At 41.9% G+C, this 23,395-nt stretch overlaps 1 protein-coding gene across 6 annotated transcripts in view; it reads left to right on the top strand.

Moving 5' to 3' along the window:
- The window catches only part of CPN1 (carboxypeptidase N subunit 1), a 33,625-nt gene extending 15,345 nt beyond the window's left edge, over window positions 1-18,280 (top strand). For all 6 annotated transcript variants that reach the window (XM_072972348.1, XM_072972344.1, XM_072972347.1 and 3 more), the window contains 7 exons: window positions 4,652-4,807; window positions 7,471-7,653; window positions 8,720-8,831; window positions 10,966-11,105; window positions 12,345-12,444; window positions 14,671-14,789; window positions 18,003-18,280. In XM_072972348.1, coding sequence (XP_072828449.1) covers window positions 4,652-4,807; window positions 7,471-7,653; window positions 8,720-8,831; window positions 10,966-11,105; window positions 12,345-12,444; window positions 14,671-14,789; window positions 18,003-18,161 — 969 coding nt within the window. In that variant the 3' untranslated portion in view covers window positions 18,162-18,280. The remainder of the gene's footprint in view (window positions 1-4,651; window positions 4,808-7,470; window positions 7,654-8,719; window positions 8,832-10,965; window positions 11,106-12,344; window positions 12,445-14,670; window positions 14,790-18,002) is intronic.
- Window positions 18,281-23,395: the final 5,115 nt, after the last annotated feature.

Here is a 23,395-nt window from a genome sequence, read left to right as displayed (position 1 = left end):
ATAGTTTGTGACAAACTTCATCAGGGTGTGATGTGGACTTCTAGTCTCCTCTCCCGTGATCTTAATTCTTTATTTTAGAGTTACATTTTGCAGGGGCAGATAAAAAAAGTTTATGGGCTTTTACTTTGTTTCCTAATATAAATTCAAAATACTAGTGTGCCTAACTTTATTTAAAAATTTTTTTTTAATTTTTAATTTTTTTAATGGAGGTACTGGTGATAGAACCCAGGATCTCGTGCATACTAAGCATCTGCTCTACCACTGGGCTGTTAACCCCACCCCCTCAGTGTGCCTAATTTAATTCAGTGATTCTTTTGTGGTCGTGCATCAGAATCATAGGTGAAGATTTTTGAAATAAAGATTCCCAGGTCCTCCTTCTCCTCCCATCCCCAGAATCTATGGAATTAGAATTTTGGAGGGGGAGGGGTGAAGCCAGGCATCTGCCTTACACAATGGATATGTTCATTCCAAATCTGTGTTTAAACTTGATTTGTTTGAGGTTTTTTTGCGGGGTGGGGGGAGTATAAATTAAAGAGGTTTTTTTTTTTTTCCATTTAAAGATATGCTTATTTGGGGGTAGTCTTGAATTTTTTTTTTAATATTCAAGACTAGACTTCACTACTTCACTTTTTTAAAAAATTTGTTTTATTGTGGTCAGAACACCTAAGAGGAGATCTACCCTCTTCACAAAATTTTAAGTGTACAATACAGCATTGTTGACTACAGGCACAGTATTGTACAGCTGATCTCCAGAACTCATCTTTCCTGTTTAACCAAAACTTTATGTCACTTAATTAGTAACTTCCCTTTTCCCACTCCTGGCAACTATCCTCCACTCTCTGATTCCATGAATCTGATCACTCTGCCCATATAAGTGGAACCACTCAGCATCTCTCCTTAAATCACCCATCCTGTTTTAAACCTACTTGAGAATAGGGCTGAGGGGTGAGTAGAAGCTGGAAGGGGAAAGGAACCAAGACGCTGAACCAAATACATATTTGACCCTTTGGCTTACATTAGACATAACTCAACAACAGAAAGAGAACAGTGTTCCCCCCTGGAAGTCAGAGAGCTGTACCCTAACATTCCTTAAGTTTCTGACTGCTTTCCTTCTATTGGCTCTTCCCTGAATCACAGTGGGAACTGGAGAAGTGCCTTAGACCTGCCCACATCTTTTGTGAGATGAAGTGGCGTGGGAGAAAGGGCCAGCCCACTAAATCCTAGCGCCATCTCTGGGGAGCTAGTCACCTCTGCTCACCTGCTATGTACTTGTTCAAAGGGAGCAAACCTTGAACCTGAACCCAAGAGAGGACCCATCAGGTTCTCAAATTCCCAGAGCTACCTGCCATACCGAGCAGAAACCTGTCTTCTTGGCTACAAAGGGAAGTCCTGCCTGGCCACCATAATTTAAAGCTACCTGTAAGTAAGGCAGAACAGTGTCACTGTACCTCCCAAAGATGTTTAAGTCCTAATCCCTGGAACCTGTGAATATGTTCTGTTACATGGCAAGGGGGAATTAAGGTTATAGACAGAATTAGGTGATTAATCAACTGACCTTAAAATATCCCAGATTATTTGGGTGGGCCCAGTATAACCAATCACAGGATCCTTTACATGTGGCAGAGGAAAGCAGAAGGTCACAGTCAAAGAGAGATATGAAGATGTTATGCTGCTGGATTTGAAGATGAAAAAAGGGACCAGAAATCAGAGCCAAGGAATGTGAGTGATTTAGAAGCTGGAAAAGTCAGGAAACAGATTCCCCTAGAGACTTCAAAAGGAACACAGTCCTGCTGACACCTTGATTTCAGTCCAGTGAGACCTATTTCAGTCTTCTGACTCCCAAACTGCAAGATCATAAGCTTGTGTGAGTTTGAGCCACTAAGGCTGTGGTAATTTGTTACACCAGTAATAGGAAACTAATAAACCAACCTTGTTTATGGGAACTTTCTGTTAAAGACGTCCTTACCTGCCAGCCTAACTAATGACCTGGTGTGAGTAGTAAATCAACTGACAGGTACATTAACATAGCTGTTAATATGGACAGTTATGAGTTATGTTGATGCAAATGGACAAGTAATGAAAACTGCTGGAAGCATAAGGAATATCATTATCTCATAGAAGTGAAAAATCAGACTCTAAATAGAAAAATCACTTAAATGTTTTCCACTGAAACAGAATTGACATAGGAAACCTAAGAGAATGTAAAAAAAAAATTATTCTCAATGAGATCTCAGAACAAAATAAGAGCAGGATGCCATGAAAAATAGAGAAATCTGAGAACAATAAAGAGTTCTTAGAAAAGTATGAGATTGGTAATACAACTGTGAGTTTCTAGCTGCCCAGTACCCATCTATTCACCCTACTTCCAGGAATGGCCACCAATTTGGGTTCCACCCTCTCAGTCCACAGGCTCCAATGGACACTAGTCCCTTTCTCCAATGCTAAACAGGACATCAAATGGAATTTCAATTTTGCAACGGCCTGTGAACTTATCTCTATTCCATCACTTTATACATTTTAATTATTTATATATTTATCTCCCTGTGTATACTATGAATTCCTAGAAAGCTCACATAATGTCTCACCGTCTCTTTCCCTAGTGTCTTGCCTAGAGGACTTTGAATAGAGATAGACTTAAACAAATGTGGATTGATTAAATGGATGAACGAATACATGACCAAATAAATGATGAAATTTGAAGTGTAAGCAGAGAGGTTACAGGATCCAAGAAGTCGATATTGCTCAGAAGACAGATAAACAAGGATCCTAAGTAAAAAATAAATAAATAAAGGGGGGGGTGGTTTCCACCTTGGAAAACAGTATAGCAGTTTCTGAAAAAGTTAAGTATGGACTTACCTGATGGGCCAGTAGTTCTACTACTATGTATCTACCCAAGGGAAATAAAAACACATGTCCACACAAAGACTTGTGCACAAATGTTCATGGCAGCATTATCCTCATTTGCCCAAAAGTGGAAATAATCTAAGTGCCCATGTATGGGGTTTAATAGTATCTTCCCACCCCCTCCAATTCATGTCTGCCTGGAACATGGGAATCATAGGAATGTGACCTTATTTGGAAATAGGGTCTCTGCATACACCATCTAGTTAAAATGAAGTCATGCTGGATTAGGGGGATTAAGTCAAATATGACTGATGCCCTTGTAAGAAGAAAGAAATTTGTGCTCAGAGACACAACATATAGGAGAGAAGTCCCTATGAAGATGGAAGTAGAGATGGGAGTGATGCATCTACAAATTCAGAAACACCAGGGATTGCCAGCAACTGCCACAAGCTAGAAGAGAAGGCTCCTCCTCTAAAGCCTTTAGTGGGCAGGACCCTGCTGACATCATGATTTCAGACTTCTAGTCTCTGGAACTGTGAGAGAATACATTTCTGATGTTCTAAGCCACATGGTTTGTGGTAAATTGTTACAGCAGCCCTAGGAAACTAACACAGTCTATTAACTGGTAGGTAGATAAACAAAATTGGATAAATCCATATAATGGAATTATTCAGAAATAAAAAGGGATGAAGTACTGTTACATGCTACAACATGGAGGGATCTCAAAAACATTTTGCCCAGTGAAAAAAGCCAAGCACATAATGTACGACCCCATTTACTGAAGTGTCTAGGAAAGGCAAATCTATAGAGACCAAAAGTTATTACCTAGGGCTGGAGAGAAAATGAGGAGCGGCTGTAGATGGGCATGAAGTTTCTTTTCAGAGTGACAAAAATATTCTTAAACTAAATTGTGGTAGTGGTTGCATGATTCTGTAAGCATACTAAAATTCATTGAATTGTACACTTAAGTGACTGTTACAGTATGTAAGTAATATCTCAATAAAGCTATTTTTTAAAAATAGGGGTTCCTTCCCTCTCACACTGTTGGTGGGAATGTAAATTGGTGCAGCCACTATGGAAAACAGTATGGAGATTCCTTTAAAAACTGAAAATAGAGCTATAGTATGATCCAGCAATCCCACTCCTGGATTACACATACCTGGAAAAGACAAAAGCTCTCATTCAAAAAGATATGTGCACCTCAGTGTTTACAATAGCACTCTTTACAATAGCTGAGATATGGAAAGTGCCCATCAACAGATGATTGGTTTAAGAAGATGTGGTGTATATATCCAATAGAATATATTACTCAGCCATAAAAAAGAATGAGATATTGCCATTTGCAGCGGCATGGGTGGACCTAGAGAATATCATACTAAGTGAGGTTATAGTCATCCTTGAAAATAGTCAAGGATTTTGTGTATAGCATGGGGAATTATAGTCAATATCTTGTAATAACCTATGTTGGAAAATATTCTGAAAATATATATCATTGAAAAAAATTTTTACTTTCTCATGCATATATCTCTACCATGTTGATTAAACAGACATAAATTATAAAAAAATAAGGGCTTCCATTATCCTGAAACACCCTCCTTTTGTTAAGGCTTCTCCTGGACTCCCTAGCTCCAGCACATGGTCTACAGGGAAACTTGAATCATGCCACTCGAACTTTGGATGAGTTAAAGAAGAAAATGCGACATCATTTGATAGATTGAGCTAATGTGTAAGAAGAACTGTATAGTGTTCTTTAAATAGAGGATTCAGTCTGAAACCTTCATCTTTCATTTCTTCCTTTTCCCACTAGGGCCAGGACACTTTTGGGTACCTGGTTGGCAGGAACAATGCCAATGGAGTGGACCTGAACCGCAACTTCCCCGATCTCAATACCTACATCTACTACAATGAGAAGAACGGAGGCCCCAACCACCACTTGCCCCTTCCAGACAACTGGAAGAGTCAGGTATGAGGTGAAATTTGTATGCAGAAGCAGGTAAATCGGCATCTGGAATTTCTTCTCGCCATCTTCACATCCAATTCAACGAGCAAGAATTAAGCATCAGCTCAAGTCTGTGTTAATCTACCCAGAGCAGTGAGAATCGTACCTTATGCCTTTTTGTTTTTATTCCCAGCTTAGAGCCTTTCACTGTGCACATGCTGTTTGATGTCAGTGGTGATAGTAGTGAGGGAGGTGAAAGTGGCATCACACCGTTGCACTTGCACTTTGTAATTTTACAAAATTTTTTCCCAGCTGGCATTTCGGTTGATCATGATAACACTGTGTGGTAAATGCATAAGCAGCGTAATCCACCCCCATTTTACAGGTAGTACTTACAGATAAAATAATTTAAACTCACACAGCTAGTAATTGATGGACTCAGAATTAAAACCCAGGTCTTCTGAGGGGGAGGGTATAGCTCAGTGGTAGAGTGTATGCTTAGCATGCACAAGGTCCTGGGTTCAATCCCCAGTACCACCATTAAATAAATAAATAAATAAACTTAACTACCTCCCTCTTCCAAAAAAAAAAAAAAGCTTAAAAAACAGGCCTTCTCACTGCTTATCCACCATTCTTTCTACCACACTCTGCTACTGACAGAGAACTGTAGCATTCTGTAGAGAACTCTTTCTTACATGTGATGAACTGTATGCTTATCAACAATTAGCTACAGAAAGAGGTTCAGGGAATCTCACCCTTAGAGTTTTCCTTCTTCCTTTCTGTGTGACCCTAGACTACTTTTCGAGACTCTCATTTCCTTTACTTTCTCAATCAGGGGATCCCATTTGCTGCTCCCAGGCCTCTCTCCCAGGAGAGATACCATCCCTTGGTAATGTGAATGGTTTCCTCCTAATGGTGGGCCTGTTCCTGAGATTGACTGCTGTCACCCTTGGAACATCACCACTACCCTGTTTCTTACACTGTGTGGGCTCGTTCTAAACATTTGATTTATGAATATCTAAACTTAGAGACTGGGGAGAGAAAAAAAAAGTAGGTGTAAGGCTTTATATTGGGAGTTTCTAGATGGAATATTCTCAGGGTTTTTTTCCCTGAATTGAAGCAAAAGTTGTGCCAACATGTTTAGATTTTGGATAGCAGCTATCTCTTAGCTCAAGTAAATAATAAATCAAAAGTAACTTTGTACTTGTTGGCATATCCAGCCAGAGGATGTTCTGATCTATTAAACTTGTCTAAGTAAAATAGGGCAATTGAGGCAATAATAATTAGACTCCCGCTGGCTCCTCTGTCTGCATCTTAGAAGGAAAAAGGACAATGAGAATTCTCTTTTGCCCCTCATGGGACAGCCTTAAGGGAGAGGAACAGTGAGATCCTGGCCCCCTTCTCATGGATAGAGGCTTAGGACATGGAGAAAGGACTGTTTCAAAGCACCTGAGCCCTGGTTGCAGAGCGGGACTGGTGCCTTTGGGATTATATCCATTCTGATTGGGTAAGACTCAACATTATTCATTAGGTGTCCCTTGGGATGGAAGAGATGGGGGCCTTCACAGCTGACTCTTGGTCCAAGAGGAGACATTAACACATAACCTCTAAGCACATCTATTCTGAGGGGAAGAAAAACAGTGAAGACTATAAAATATTTACATATACTACAAGTTGAGTAGATTCAAGGCTTTATTTAGAATACTGTCACTTACTAGCAATATAATCTGTAATAGAAAGGGTGGACTCTCACTACTTAACCAAGACTGGCCCATATTATACTACGTGTAATTCATGAAATTTGGATATGACCACAGGAGAGTGTTCTACATGTCAGCATTATGGCAGATGTATTGGGAGAAGGAGGAGGTTGAAAATCATTGCTGTAAACCAGCAGTTTTCAAATATATTTACTAGAGCTCTAAATTTCTGTAGTGGAACTCCAGAAGCCACTGGAGTAGTGGGTGAATTGGAGAATCCCTTCTTTGTTGCCAGGGAGAGGCCAAGCTGGGGCTCTGAGCTCTCCAATCATGCTACCCCTCTTCAAACAGCTCTTTCTCCTTTTCTATTTTTAAATAAACTTAATTTTTTTTAGCAGTTTTAGGTTCACAGCAAAATTGAATGGAAAGTATGGAGCGTTACCATATACTCCCTCCTTCCCATTATCAACATCTCCCTCCAGAGTGGTACATTTATCTATTACAGTGCTGAACCCACATTGACTCATCAGTATCACCTAAAGCCCGTAGTTTACTAATCAGAGTTTGCTCTTCATGTTGTACATTCTATAGGTTTGGACAAATGTATCAGGACACGTATCCACCATTTCATATCATACACTGCCCTAGATGATCTCTTTTTAGCTATTTTGAATATTGGGATTCTCCATGAGATTTCATTTTGAAAAAGGGTTCCATTCACTTAATTTTTAAAACCACCAAGCAAAAGATCTAAATTTCCCCATCTGTACTTCTCATATCCGGTAGGACTTTCTTTGTTTTATTCAGACATGCCATCCTGCCACGCATGCCATCCTGTCAGGTCCCTTCCTGTCAGACATGCCATCCTCTAAGGCCACTTCCTGTCAGACATGCCATCCTCTGAGGCCACATCCTGACAAACCCATGAGAACACCCATTTGGCACTTCCAGTTACAGCTTCACCAGTAAGCTCTCATCTCTCCTTAGGTGGAACCCGAGACCCAGGCTGTGATCCAGTGGATCCGCTCCTTCAACTTTGTTCTTTCAGCCAATCTCCACGGAGGGGCAGTGGTGGCCAATTACCCATATGACAAGTCCTTTGAACACCGGGTCCGAGGTTTCCGCCGCACTGCCAATACCCCTACGCCTGATGACAAGCTTTTCCAGAAGGTATGCAGAGTAGCTGCCTGTCCAGCCGGAGGAACTTGGGGCTCAGGAGAGTGACACAGACTGAGTCAGTAGCATAGGACCCTATTGGGAATGAGCCCATAGAAAATGATCAAAAACACCTCCTGCTCATTAGGCGCAAGCAATCTATATATTATATTTTGTTTTGAGTGATAAGCCATAAATTCATGAAAAAGTAAATAAATAGGAAACCTCTATAGTACAGTTATCACAATGTGAAAAAAAAAAAAAACTTAAGCTAATGACAAGCAGGAAATATGCCGGAAGCCTAACAGTGCTGGCGGTAAGCTAGTACATTAAATGTGAATTTGGAGGGCTCTAATTTATAGTTTTATGATAATATGGGTATATTAATGAAAAATGGACCATGCACATGAAAAAGGTTTACATAATAGTTCAAAACAGCAATAGAATAAAATTAACAGATTAGTTATTTTATAGTTAGTATTATTAATAATGTATAAGTAATATAATAACATTGATGATTAATTCAACAATTAATGAATTACACAGAGGATAACACTAATTGTTGCTTTGCAAAGCATGTATACTACTATATTTTCTTCTCCAATAATCTCATTTTGTCCACCATTATAAAATAGTAATGAAAGAGAGTTATAGAGATTTTTTAATATATTCCTCTCTCTCCCACACATGCCTTTCACCACTAATACGTAATTCTTCTTATGGTGAAGGCCTGTCTTACTTGCTTTCTGACTTCCTTTACAAAACTTAGCTGGAAAATGGTACACCTAGAGGGGAGCTTATGTATTATCAAGTGTCACCCCTCACTTTGCGTTTGAAGAAATGTAGTCCCAACATAGAGGAAAAATCAGACTACAGGTCTCCCAACTCTAGTCCACTCCACACACACACACACACACACACACACCCACCTCGCTACTCCTGCTGGTATTTTCTTTAACTAAAACAAATAACCAGTTGTTTATACATAGTGGGGTTCTTGGCCTCACCCTGCTTTCGAGTGTGAGCATTGCCAGATGAGTTGGGAACACTCAGGGTCATTTTCCGCCTGCTTTCCCTACAGCTGGCCAAGGTCTACTCCTACGCACATGGATGGATGCACCAAGGTTGGAACTGTGGGGATTACTTCCCAGATGGCATCACCAATGGGGCTTCCTGGTACTCTCTCAGCAAGGGTAAGAAGAGTGCTGGGTGCTGGGCACAGCTGCAAGCTGAAGTAGAATTGGGCTCATTTCTCCTTTTAAATTATCGTTTTTTCCCCAGGGGCATGACAGGAATGCTATTTTGCATTCAAGTAGAGATCTGAAAAATGGGGAAGTCTTAAGTTGACATTTAACATCATCCTGTGATTCTTTCAAACAGAGGTAGGGACACCTTGTGGTCCTTTAAAACTGGTGGTTTGCATAGTGGATGAGGGCAGAGGAGGGGAATAATGCAATCAAGTGGTTAAGACTGTGGGCCCTCAGGGAACACTGGGTTGAAACCTGGCTTGCTTACCAGTTCACCATTTACATGCCTTCAGGCTAATTATTTAACCTCTCCATGCTTCAGTTTCCTCACGTGTACTTTAAGAATAACATGACTTGCATTGTGATTTTGATGTAAATATTAAATAAAATAATGCACCTAGAGCATTTGGAAATGCCTGGTTTATAAATGTTAAGGTTTTTTCTGTAGTAGCAGGAGGTATGCCTCACATAGCAAAGATGAGGACAGATGCCGGCCTGAACACAGATGGTTCCTCTGATATGTGCTCTCTGTAACCTGCCTGCCCATACCCCATAAGCAGGAGTTTGCCATGGACACTGGATATTGATAACGTAGCAGAAACCTCCAGCAAGAGGCTTCTGTCTCTACTCCCTGGGCTTTTCCGATCACTGAGGGTCAAGATAGAACCTCTGTTCATGAACCTTCAGTAGTCAGGGACCCCAAGAATAGGGAAGAGGCTGAAGCAGGAAGCCAGGTTCTCTTAGGAATCATGTCTCAGCAGCTGTCTTGAATCCTCTCAGAGCTGACTTGTCAGAGCCCCGGTAGTAGAAAGCTCACTGTTGAGGGCTGAGCTGATGGCTGGTCCTATGGGGAGTGGGGAGGAGGAAACTTAGGGAGTCACTATGTACTGAGAAGGTGGTAGATTTCTGGTGGCCAAAAACTCACTTGAACCCAGGGCAAGAAGATTTTGTTGAACTTTACTTTCTTTAGTTTGCACTAAGAATGCAACAGGTTCTCTCCCCTCCAAAAAAATATTTAATATAAAATATACTTTTTAAAATTATACTCGCTCCTCCCTTTCCCTTCCCATCCTCTGGGAAAGCATGAACCTTGCCTCCACTGGAAATCGTTACGTGAAATTAAAGGGGTACAATTCCAAGATCATGAAGTTTATATCAAAATGATAGTGTGATGATAGTGGGGTCTCTAGACAAGCATCATCAAGTTCATCACCTGGGGATGTGTCAGAAACAAAAATATCGGGGCCCCAGCCCATACCTGCTAAGTCAGAAAATCTGGGGCCAAGGCCCTGCAGTCTGTTTTTGTCTGGAAGGGACAGCCTTACAGCTGATTCTGATGCAGAGAGAGAACCCGTGTAACAGGCTACAGTTGTTCTCCAACATTCCCTGTTCTTTCTACAACAGCTGCTTGCAGCTGAGAGAGCAGGTGAAAGTTGATAAAGTGAATAATTTTTAAGCCAAATAAATTTGTGATATAAATACAATTCTAATAATCAGAAACATATTCAAAAATAATTGATTCAATTGGGTAATGTAGAAGTTAGAAGCAGACAAGCAGTTGATGGAGGAAAACTGTAGCTGCCTCTGCTTTTCAGGAGTCTGTTTTTCTGGGATGACTATTTTCAGGTTGGTGCTGCGTTCTCAGCTAGGAGGAGGGATGTCTCCACATCAAAATATCTGTCTCATCTCTACCCGCCCAGATCTGAAGAACATTATAGTCCAAAGAGAAAATCTGTCCCCCTGAAAGCAGCACGTGTCTAATAGTAGCACATGACCAATAAGCAGACTTTGAAATGCTGAGAGGGACAGGAAGTGAATTTAGGTCATGAAATGGAAAAAATAGAGGATGGAGACTACAAAATGGGCATTTATGAAGAGAAAAAACTGGAAAGATAGAAAGGCATGTGAACTGGGAAACTGGGGAAAGGTTTTATGGAGGAGAAAAATAAATGCAGATCAGGTGGTAGAACAGAAGGTGATGGGGGTGTGTGTGTGGAGAAATTGCGATTAAAAAGTGTTGAGATGGGGCGTTGGGTGGGAAGCTGGTTATCCAAATCGGCCATCGCCCTCTTTTCCCTAGGAATGCAAGACTTTAATTATCTTCATACCAACTGTTTTGAGATCACGCTGGAACTGAGCTGTGACAAGTTTCCTCGCCAAGAGGAATTGCAGCGCGAGTGGCTGGGTAATCGGGAAGCTCTAATCCAGTTCTTGGAACAGGTAAATCACATTTTTTAATTTTCATGGTTATAGAAAGAGAAGTGTTTTCTGACCGTAGGCAAGGTTTTTTGTGTGACTCAGGTCTGACTTTTGCTCTGACTCAATACAATAGATCTGAGCTTCTCTGCCAGTGAGATTAGTTCATTCAACATTGTTGAGCACAATTGTCAGAAACCATACTATACGCTGGGGATTAAGAGTAAACAAACAAATATTCCTGCATATATGCAGCTTATATTCTAGTAAGGAGAGACAGACAGTAAGCAAATCGATAAAATAAAATTTATAACATGTTAAATGTAAAATGCTATGGAGAAGGCCTTGCAGAGAAAGTGACATTTAAACAGACCTAAAGGAGATGAGGGAGAGAACCATGCAGGTAACTAGGGGGAAAGGGGCTCCCTGATGAGGTCACAATGACAAATGCAAGGCCAACAACAAGCACATGAAAAGATGCTCAAAATTACTAGGTAAATGCAAGTCAAATCCACAATGAAATACCACCTCACACTCATTAGGATGGCTACTATAAAAAAAATTAAAATAACGACAGAAAATAGCAAGTGTTGGCAAGGATGTGGAGAAATTGGAACCCTGGTGCATAGTTGATGGGAATGTAAAATGGTGTAGCCACTATGAAAAACAGTTTGGTGGTTCCTGAAAAAATTAAAAATAGAGCTCCCGTATGATCAGCAATACCACTTCTGAGTGTATATCCAGAAGAACTAAAAGCAGAATCTCAAAGAAATATTTGTACACCCATGTTCACAGAAGCTTGTTCACCATAACCAAAAGGTGAAAGCAACCCAAGTGTCCATTGATGGACGATAAACAAAATGTGGTCGATACACACTGGACATTCAGCCTTAAAAAAAAGGGAAATTCTGACACATGCTACAACATGGGTGAAACTTGCGGGCATTATGCTAAGTGAAATAAGCCAGTCACAAAAAGACAACTGTATAATTTTACTTCTATGAGGTATCAAGAGTAGTCAAATTCATAGAGACAGGAAGTAGACTAGTGACGTGATTTGACATAGATTTGAACAGGATCACTCTGATTGCTCTATGAAATTTACTGGGGACTAGGGTGAGACCGGAAAGGTTAGTTAAGGGTCTGTCACCATAATCTTTGTGAGGATCAAATGCAAAAACACAAGAGAAAGAGCTTTGAGGACTCCGAAACATTGCACAAAGGTTTTATGAGCATAACTGTACACTGTAAACTTTCCTACAGGTACACCAGGGCATCAAGGGAATGGTGCTGGATGAGAATTATAACAATGTTGCAAACGCTGTCATTTCTGTCAGTGGGATTAACCATGATGTCACTTCGGGTAGGTGGCCACCGCTTAGTGGGGCGAGAAGGAGGCTTTCACTCTCTCACCTTGTGCAGCATCGTCAGGAGGCCAGTTTGTCAACCAGCAAGGACGTCAAGGACACTGGGGGTAGGAGACTGCAGGAAGGAAAGATGATAGAAATGGGGACAGTGAATTAAGAGGCAAGGGTCAGGAAGGTGTAAATCTGACATCTCTCTCAGCATTCAGGAGTCACTGCCTCATACAACTTTGTTAGGGGCATTTTCCCAGTTGGGGGTTATTAATAGCTCACATACTGGTGTGAAATGGGATAGAAAAGAAAAAAAGACTGTAGAACGGATGTTTAGTCTTGTCCCTGAATCAGCCATTTCGCAACACTTCCTCCCTTTAGGGAAAAATTAGCAAGATGCTTTCCATAAACTTGCTGCAGGGCAAGATTGATGGTGGGGAACAGATCTTCTTGGAGCCAACTTGGAAACTTCTAGAATGGTACAGAATATCTCACGGTATGACAGTGTTGCAAACAGTGCCAGCCCAATTTGATCATGCACAATTCTTAGGGGTTTGGGGTTGTTTGGTTTTTCAGGTAGAGCGGTAGCTACCAGTAGTTAGGGGCAGGTGAGGTTTACCTGCCTCCCCCAACCTCGATACCAGCACAACTCAGCCACACTTCACCACGCAAGCCTTGCCAAGCAGGCATCTTGTAGCTCAGACCAGTCTGTTAAAACTGGATGAATTTTCAGCTTTAAGGAGGTAACATATTCTTTAAGATGAACCCAACACTTCATACTTGAAAGGTTCATTCAAGGCAAAGGCAACAGTATTCTAAAGGCAGAAGTCTGTCACCATATAGTCAAGCATTGACAACCAGAATCTTCCAGCCGAGTGGCTGGAGCCAGGACTGTTTAGGAAACCAACCTCAGGCATCCCTCAGAGCTTCAGGGCTTGCTAGATTCTTATACCCTATTCATGCAAGGGTAGGGAATGTCTCTGAAACATTCTAGCCAATCCACGTCTATTGAACACCACTAATTTCACCAGTAAGAGCCAACTTCCAACACTCATTATGTTAAATCTAGAGATTATTCATTTTACTGCTGGGAAAACTCTTTGCTCACATTCATTATGCTACTTAGCAAAGCATCTAGTGTTGCTTAGAGATAAGATAGATGAAGCCATTGTAATAGCTGCATCTGGAATTGAGCCTTTCTGGTACAAGCTAGCTAACCACTCCTGGATGTGAGCCCCTAATTAAAGAAAATGACAGCCACTAGGGTATAACTTAAAGTATTCAACATAATGCATTATAACACACTGCTTTTGCTAAACAATTTTGAAATAAATTACAGGCATTTAATAGGGAGCAGAGAACAGACCTCCTCATTATTTATTATTGTTCTTCTTATTAATTGCATTTATTATTTCAATTATTCATTGCTGTACACTTAAAAGAAATTTTAAAGGCACAGTCATAATTTATTCTAAAGAGATGTAAAGTCATTAGCCGAAATGCTACATCCCTGCTATGAGAAATAGGCTTTCTTTTGAATTTTATTTTCCCCTTTTGATGGTAATGGAAGAAATATTAGAAATAGGATTCTCCAGATCAAATCCTTAGTGGTCATTTAATCCAGCCCTCCCACCCAATATAAGATTACACACATACAGCACCACTGACAGGTGGTTGTCCAACCCAGGGCCACCATGTCCATTGGTGCAGGTTGTGCACTGCACAACTCTGTAGCTTTTCTAGGGCTGCTCATTCAGTCTCTGCTCACAGTTTCATAAGGCAGTCCATTTCTTTTTTGGTAGCTCATATTTTGTCACAGTAGTGTTTGCTTCCATCCTCATTCTTATTTCTTTAGATAGATGTCATTTCTTCACAGTGACTTTTTGAACATTGAAACAGAGGTCCTATGTAATCTCTTTACCAGTCATTACGTTCGTAAGTCTTTTGACCTTTCTTCTAGCGACCCTTTACTGGACACAAGTTTGTTTTAAAATACAAGATGTAAACTTAAACATAGTACTGTCAGTGCAGAGTACAGTGAAACTCCTTCCCAGGAGCTGGCCCATGCGCTTATGATCTGCTATGACTGTTTTAGACCTTAAGCAGTTTCATCATGCTATTAAGAAAAATCAAGCTTGTGTTCAGCTAAAACTCTTAGATCGTTTTTTGTATGAAGATCCAATTTGGGGCAGATTTCTCATCAGCAGGCTGAGCTATATCCTTGTAACTTTTAGGTGACCATGGCGATTACTTCCGGCTGCTGCTTCCAGGTACCTACACTGTCACGGCCACAGCACCTGGGTTCGACCCAGAGACACTGATTGTGACTGTGGGTCCTGGGGAACCCAAACTGGTGAGTTAGGCTGACTTTACAGAGCACTGTAAAGGTCACTTATACAAACTTACAATCGACTGTATGGTTCTAATCTTTGCCTATGACCTTCCCTCTTACCAGTGAAGAAAAAATTCATTGCTCTCGTATGCTAAGTTTCTTCTGTCATTCTCCTGTTACATCCTTTCCCACTTCCTTTTGGCTTTTCCTTTTCCTTCTGTTCAACATAACATAGTGATTAAAACACTACCTGATACTAAATCCAGCTCATTTGTCAACAGGCCTTGGACAAGTTACCTAATTGCTCTCATCCTCAGTTTATTCTCCTATAAATTAGTGGTAATAGTGCCTCCCTCGCAAGAATTTGAAATGAAAAGGTGCATGTAAAGCCTTTAGTACAGTGACTTACACACAGAAAGTGCTCAAAAAGTGTCTCTTTGTAAATCCCAGAGGCTTGCCCAGATGCACAGGCTTCACTGGGCTACACTCTTCTGCACCATCAGCAAGTAACTACCACCAGATGGCATTCTGCCCCCTTCTGGTGCCCGTGTGCCTAGACAGCCTTGCTTTCCACCCACCTCAGCAAACAGCCAGCTACTCTTTAATATTCAACTCTCCAAGGCTCTCTTTTATAGATAGGATCAGAAGCAAGGAACTTTTTCTTTTTTTTTAACATTTTTTATTGATTTATAATCATTTTACAATGTTGTGTCAAATTCCAGTGTTCAGCACAATTTTTCAGTCATTCATGGACATATACACACTCATTGTCACATTTTTTTCTCTGTGATTTATCATAACATTTTGTGTATATTTCCCTGTGATATACAGTGTAATCTTGTTTATCTACTCTACAATTTTGAAATCCCAGTCTATCCCTTCCCACCCTCTACCCCCCTGGTAACCACAAGTCTGTATTCTCTGTCCATGAGTCTATTTCTGTCCTGTATTTATGCTTTGTTTTTGTTTGTTTGTTTGTTTGGAACTTTTTCATCTGTAGCCTGGACCTTTTTAGCTTTGGTCATACTACTTTGGGATCTCAGAGCCAAAGAGACTCAAAGATCATGGACACTAATCCTCAGGTTTCTCACACAAGGATGAGGCAGTCCTGTTTAATGAGCATCTATGGACCTTTTTCTCACAAGGCAACTCTTCCCTCAGGCCTCCCACTCTGTCCTGTTCCATCCCTATACAACCCAAGAGCTTAGCAGACCCTCCCTCCCCTTTCCCTGTTACCTCAATGCAGTGAAGCCAAGTATCTTGCCTTTTCAAATACAGTTATAGATACTATTTATTGAATAGCTACTATATACCAGACATTGTATGAGCGCTTTCCAGAATTATCTCATCTCACCTTCCCAACAACCCTGTAAGGTAGATATACCTGTCCCCATTTGTGGCTGAGGAAACTGAAGCTTAGAGAAGGTAAGTAACTTGTCCAATACCACACAGTGAGTAAGTGGGAGCCCGAGTTCCAGCCTCTGTGGGGCTTTCAGGGCTGCCTTCTCAGCCAGTGAGCTACAGGGCCTCATGCTAAGCTCACAGCCTGTGTTCATAACCCCTTATTTTAAAACAAAAATCAGGGTAAAGAGTTCTTTAAACTCTTCGAAAATGCCTCTGAAATTGCTAGACAGTTCCCCCTCTCTCCTCTCCCAGCCCCTCCACTCCCATCGACTTCTACTTGCAGGTGCAGGAAGCAAAGAGTAGCTCTTCCACAGCAGCCTGTTACCTGGTCCCAGTTTCCCAACCCATGCATCCTTTTCCCCTTTTTCTTCTTCTCCCCTTGCTCCTCATCTACCCAGAATCAAATGACTGTTAGGCAGCAGCATATAGAAGTCTATTCAATTGTGAATTTAAACAACTGCAAATCCTCTTGAATAACAAATTCTGCTTCAAAAGATCTCACCTCCTTTGTCATACAGCCTTAAAATAAATTGACATAACCCATCATTATATCAAATATAACTCAGAGAGGGGGGAAAAAACCTGTTTTCTGGCTACAATTCTCAGATATAGTCACAACTAACAGTCCACTTTTTGATCCCAGTTGAGTCTCTTCCCATGCTAGAGCAGAGATCCATCTGGTAGGGGGAAGAGAAAAGAAAAAAGCTCATTTACGAGACGGTTTTCATGTTATGATTAAAACGCTTTAAAGTATCTCCAAGAATCCAGTGTTTTCTCCTTGGCTTCTCCTGCAGCCCTCCAGATGTCCCGCTCCTTTCATTTTCCTCTGTCCTCTCCTTAGTTTGTTGTTTCTCTTCTCTCTCTCTCTTTTTCCTTCCTAAATCCTTGTGTTCCTGTATAGAAGATAGCACTGGTTCAGTGCAATTGGCTCAGTACTGTTTATGTAGTAATACAGGGATCCCCCTGCTTGGGAGGAACCAGCAGAAAAGCTGGCTGTGGATTTCTGTGAAGGGGGCAAGAAATAACCCTATGAAGGGGTCTGTCTGTCACGTGTTTTCCAACTCCTAGCTGGCTTTAGCAGCCCAAACTGTTCCAAGGGCCTGAGAGCCAAGGTTGCCTCAGAGGAGTGTGGTTAGAACTCTGGGCCACGCCCTTGCCTTTCCCTTCCTGGGATGGCTCGGCAGCTCCTGCACAGCCAGCTTACCCCACACTTGTCAGGCAAACGCTTCTTTACCTCTGCATGCTGTGGCCAGAAGGGAAGTTTCAATGTATTGCTGGACACAGTGCATTAATGCACCTGAAAATTTGGATTTACGAATTCATACTAATAATCTGTATCATCTCTACTGTCTATATTTCCAAACAATTATGACAGAAGCTTTAGTTCTGAAGGTCTGAGGCATTCTTTGACAAGCCTGAGCACAACACCTGTTAGTCACACAGTCAGCATAAAGGGGATTGTTACGGCGCCATCAACCTTAGCTCTTGTCCTAAACAACAGTATTAGTAAATTCGTGGTTTGATGTTTGAGGTACATTTTTTATTACATATAAAATGAATGTAGAATGTATATTAAGTTCATCTAGACAGACCCTATGTAGCACTGGTGATTATGTGCCACTTTGGGGGGAATATTAGCCAAGGCCGTGTGACACTGCCAGTGCTGCTCTGGGTGGTTGCTGTAATAGTCCCCTTAGTCCCTTGTGCTCAGAACCTGGAACAGTGGTGAAACAGGGTCCAAGCTGATCTTCCCCCACTTTCAATTCTAGGAAATAGAAAACTTACTCCTCTGCTCTCCTAGCTGCTGCTTTTTTTTTTTTAACCCCCCAGGTTAACTTCCAACTCAAGAGAAGCATCCTACAAGCAACCCCTAAGAGGAAGGCTCCCAACTCAGGGCACAGAAACAAGGTCTTACCAAAGAAAGTGCAGCCCCAGGCAGCTGGGAAAAAAGAACTGAAGATGAAGCAGTCCCAGAGAGGCCCTGCCTGAAATCCACAGTGCCCGGGGCAACACTTTAGAAAGGCTTTGTTCCTGCTCTCCACCAGATGAGGCATTCTTTCTATTTTATTTTTCTGAGACATATTTAAATATAAACACATTCAGAACAATTCAGAATGGTATCCATCTGTTCCAGGGGTAAACCCTCTGATGCAGCGGTACACACATGCAGTGATGTTTAGTAAGGTTTTCTGATTCTAGGGCTATGGTTTAGGTCCAGAAGGCTCCATACCAGTCCACAGTACATCTGGAGACTGCTTCTGGCTGGTTGGTCACTCTGTCTCCGGAGTCTGGTACAGAGCCTGCAGCATAATAGTAGGTACCCACTGAATGCTTCTGGACGAATGGCTGAAAGGCTGAGATGATCCACATAGCAAGACCAGGTGACCGATTCTTCTGAAATCCCAGAGGACCATCTCAACAACAGTCAGTAATTTCTTACTGAGAAAAGGATTTCACACACAAACACCTAGTCCTACTGCTGCCTATTTTCATACATGGGCATTTTAAGCAATATGCATCTTTCAAACATTTTCTGGGTGTATGAGTGTAATGCAAATGCCCCTGTGGAAGGACTGTGTCCTGACCCTGTGCCAGCGATACACAGCACTCTCCACCCCGCTGAGTTCCCCAGAACAAAACCATTTGTGCTAAAAGCGTTATTGAGCAAAGCAGATGTCACTGAAGGTTTTGAAGGGATGTGCAGTCTTTCATCACACAGCATGTGGCCCCCTAGTTCATAAACTCCCATTGAGTATATTGGGGTTCCCGAGTGCCCTGTCCTCGGGGCGTGGTGGGGGTTCTTTACCCATTGTCACCCATTTCAGGGTTCAGCCTCAGTGAGACAGGGCAGACTCCAGTTTCCCCCACTTGCTCCGCCTCCCACCCTGTAAGCCTCCCCGCATCACCCCCCACCCCCAGCCTCTAACTAACCCAGCCCTTTCTTAACATTGAGCAGTTCAGCCGCTCTCAACACATATTCCCACTCCCACCAGAAAACAAGAGGCGCCCTAACTGTGACAACCCACCCTCTGCAGGAGGCCACTCAAGATTAAGATTAACACAGTATTTATTTTTCTGCTACTTGAGCAATCTCTCAATCTCTGGTCAAAAGGAAAATAGAAGAAAATATATCTTCTTCCACGTAAAAAGTGAATTCTCTCTTCAGTTGAAGAATCTTTTGCTACATTTTTTTCTTTCTTCCCAATTTTAATCCCACATTCCTTGGTTCCCTTCTTATTGTTATGAAGAAGGAGCTACTTGAGAGAGCTCCTTTCGATTCAGTGAGACTTTATGCCTGAGGTTGCCATATGCACTCGATTTTTCCAGTTGTCTGCATGTCACTTTGTTTTCAAGTTCCCAGGTACATAGTCACTGAACAGAGCTGATGTTTGCAAAGTATGGTCACAGTACTTTCCCTGGCCTAGCCATACACTTTCATTCATTCATTCATTCATTCTTTCACATAGGAGACATTCATGGAATCCTTGCTCTCAATAAATGCAGAGAATACAAAGAGGAATAAGATACAGCTCGTGTTCTCAGGACTGCCATGACCTAGTTGGGAAGGCAACTGAGTCATTGCACTGCCTCATGATAATTGCTATGATTCAGTGAACTCTGGGGTAGGGGATGGGGAGCCTGTGGGAAGGGTGCTGCCATAGTCTTGGGAAGATCAGGAAAGGCATCTCAGAGCTGGTGAAGTCTATGGAGAGATGTAATAAGGTCAGATAGAGAGGCATTGGCCACGGGAGAGAAATGGGGGAGCAAGAGTTAGGCTGAGGAGACTGCAAGTCCCGAGGTCTGGAGGCTCAGGAGAGGGAAGCCTTCAGGGAGCTGCAAGAAATTCAGCACAGGGGAAGCTGAGTGAGGTGGCCAAAGAGGCCAGTGAGGTGGGGAGAGACCAAACCATGCAGGACCTTTAGACCATATTACAGAGTTTGGACTTTATCCTGAGAAGAACAAGTTGCCATTGAAGTGTTCAACCAAGGGGAGTGGCAGAGTCCAATTTAGAACCCTCACCCTGGCTGCAGCCTGAGAGCTGGCAGGGACAGAGGCAGGACTGAGTCAGCCAGGAGACCGCTGAGAGCCAGGTGGGAAGGTGGCCCCATCCGGGGCAGGGCAACAGGGGTGGGAACCCCAGGCCACTAGTGAGTTACTGAGTCCACCTCCGTTCACTCAGAAGGCTTCCTGTCTGCCCCTAAGGGCTTCACTGCCCTTTTCAAGACTTGCAGCCTTCTCATTCAGACCCTTCCCACCTGCCACCCTCAGAATTTTAAGCACTAAAGGAGTTGCAGGTTTTCAACCAAACTTTAAAGTCTATCCAGAGTAAAATTCATACAAGCCAGAGGTGATGGTATAGACAGAAAATACTGTGGAAAATATAGAATCTAGTCATGTTTGTATGAAAATTTTTCACAGCTTATGGAGGAAGGATGTGAAATCAGAGCTAATGGGGAGAGACGGCAGGATTCGCAGGACAAGCAGGAATGTCCTCCAATTTTGAGTCCAGCATTTTCCTGGCCAGCCTCCTTTCTATTTTATATCTAGGATTTTATTTTAAATAGGGAATCTTCCACACAAAATGCCAGCCTCGAGAGATGTTTCCTAAAGAGGTAGAAGACTATAGTTAAAGGAATGGATTTTGAACTCTGACAGACCTGGGTTTTAATCCTAGCTCTGCTCCTTATTAACAAGTTACTTACCTTCTCTGAATCATGGTTACTCATCTGAAAAAAACAAAAAAAAACAAAAAAACAAATGGAGATAGTAGCTACCTCATTTGGAATGAAAGGTGATACACTTATAACCCAGGAAAGAGGGGAGGCAGCTCCTGCCCTGGACTCCTCAAAGCATTATCACTTGTCAGACTGGATGACTATAAACTAGTGAGGCTGACAGGGACAGTGAGGACTAGGCGGGCAAAGGGGAGTTTGGAAGTGAGGGTTGAACTTAGCTTATCCTGTCTTTTTTTTTTTTTAAATCTCATGTGCTGGAAGTTCTTTATTTGTTCCTTATTCTTCCTGGCACTTTTCCTTCCAAACTGAAGATTTCATGACAGTGATTTTTCCTCACACGACTAGAGAGGAGAATTTCCAGTTTTCAGACAGGATGATACCTAATGACTGTTGGACCTGGTACTGTTTCCTGAGGAAGTGCCTGCTCTGGTAAGCTGTGACCACCTTGTCTTTTCATTTTAATTTGCCCAGAACTCAGAACAGTACCTGGCATATATAAACACAGCATATGTACTTGTGGCGTGAATGATGTCCGGGATTATTTTCATCTTTTTCTCCTTCTCTCCTCTTTCACTGTTTTCCTTCTTTGATATAGTTTTGAGCATCCATTTTAAAAATTATTATTATAAGCCATGGTAGGCAGAATTCTAAAATGACTCCTCGTGACTCTTGCCTTGTATAACCCCTTCCGTGCATGTGGGTGGGCCTTGTGACTATGATAAGATATCACCACCCTGCTTACGCTCCATTGTGTGGCAAGAGGACTCTGCGGATGTAATCAAGATCCCAAACCAGCCAATTCTGAGTTAATCAAATAGGGGATAATTGTGGGTGGGCTTATAAGACTTTTATAAGCAGAGTTTCTTTTGCTGGTCTGGGAGGAAGAAAGACAGCAAGGTTGTGAAACTGCCTATGAAGAGAGGCAGCCCCCAGGAGCTGAGAGGGTACTGGCTAACAGCTAGCAAGAAAATGGGGACTCGATCATATACCACAAGGAAGTGGATTGTGCCAACACCTGGTGCAACCTTGTGAGACAGGAACAGAGGATCCAGCTAAACCATGTCCAGACTCCTGACCAACAGAAACCAGGGATAATACGTTCATGCTGTTTGAAGCCTCTACATTTATGCTAATCTGTTACACAGGAATACAAAACTAATATGTAAGGTATCTCAAATTGTTTTGTAAATTAGGATATAAATCAGTAAGACACAAATAGTTGTGATCACCCTACCCTACTGAGTGGTATGTTGCCATAGTCCTACCTCATATGAGTGTATGTGAAACAAAGCTCGGGAAAAAACAAAACCATACAACATTTTTAAAGAAGAGGGCTGGCATAGTCAACCCATTTTCTCTCTCTGAAGAGCACGTGTCTCTTGACAGCAGGGACTGCAGCCTTTGGAGAACTGTAGTTTCTTGCTTCAAAGAGTCCCAATTATTTGCACCAAATTGCTCGTTACTGGACTGTGGACATGTTCCATTGGCACAAACACTAAAGCAAGAGAAAATGAAAGCGTGTCCAGAGACTCTGTAGACAGAACTGTTCTTTAAATGGGGACTCTTCTGCCCTTCCCAAAGGATCAAAATCAATAACCAGTGTGTAACATTCCAAGCTCTTCTACCCACCTTCAGGACACTTGAAGGAAAAGTGAAAGCAGGAGCTCTCTTAAATAGCCCAACATAATTTTGCACAGTTTGAAATTTTGTTCTAAAACAATAAGATCCCAATACAATGGTGTCAAGTTTTTATCTGCGAAAGAACCAGGATATGAATTCAGGGCAGTTCACTTATTGATTCATTCATCTGACAAACAGTTGAGTCTCATTTATGAAATAGACCCTGTGTTATCTGTGTTAAGAGTTGGGAAGACAGCAATAAACCAGAGAGACGTGGTTCCTACCAATTTGGAACTGGAGGGTTTGGAGGGAGAGACAAGGAATAAAACAAGTTAATAAACAAATACATGAAAAGAGTTGGTATCTGAGAAGCAGTGCTGAGAGAGGAAATGCCAGGAGGGTTTATTTGAAATAGGATGGTTAGGGAAGACTTCTCTGAAAAGGTGATACTTGGGTTGAGATATAAAGGATAAGAAAAAGGAAGGCTTATAAATAGGAGCAAAAGTTTCAGGCAGAAGGAACAGCAAGCCCAAGGACCCTGCAGCAAGAAGGAACCTGGCTGGTTGTAGCAGTTGCATCTCTTGGGTCTAAGGGTATATGTGTGTGTGTTTAGCTTCCCTATCTATAATCTTACATGCTAGAAGCCTAACCCAGCATAGGTCCAAGACACTGCATAATATCCAGACCACACTGAGTCTAGTCACATGTGAGCCAATAAGACTCATTTTTTCCATGGCCACAGAAAATGCCCCTAACAAGGCCAGCTGTCTCAAAAACAAGGATTGAGAAAGTGAGACAGCCTGGCTTGGGACAAATCTGCCACCAGAATGGAAGAAGTCATAGTTCATGTGCCTGGAGCATCCTCTT

This window comes from Vicugna pacos, chromosome 11 (assembly GCF_048564905.1).
Source record: "Vicugna pacos chromosome 11, VicPac4, whole genome shotgun sequence".
NCBI lineage: Eukaryota > Metazoa > Chordata > Mammalia > Artiodactyla > Camelidae > Vicugna > Vicugna pacos.
The sequence above is the reverse complement of the archived record's forward strand: the minus strand, read 5'-3'. Positions and strand labels throughout refer to the sequence as shown.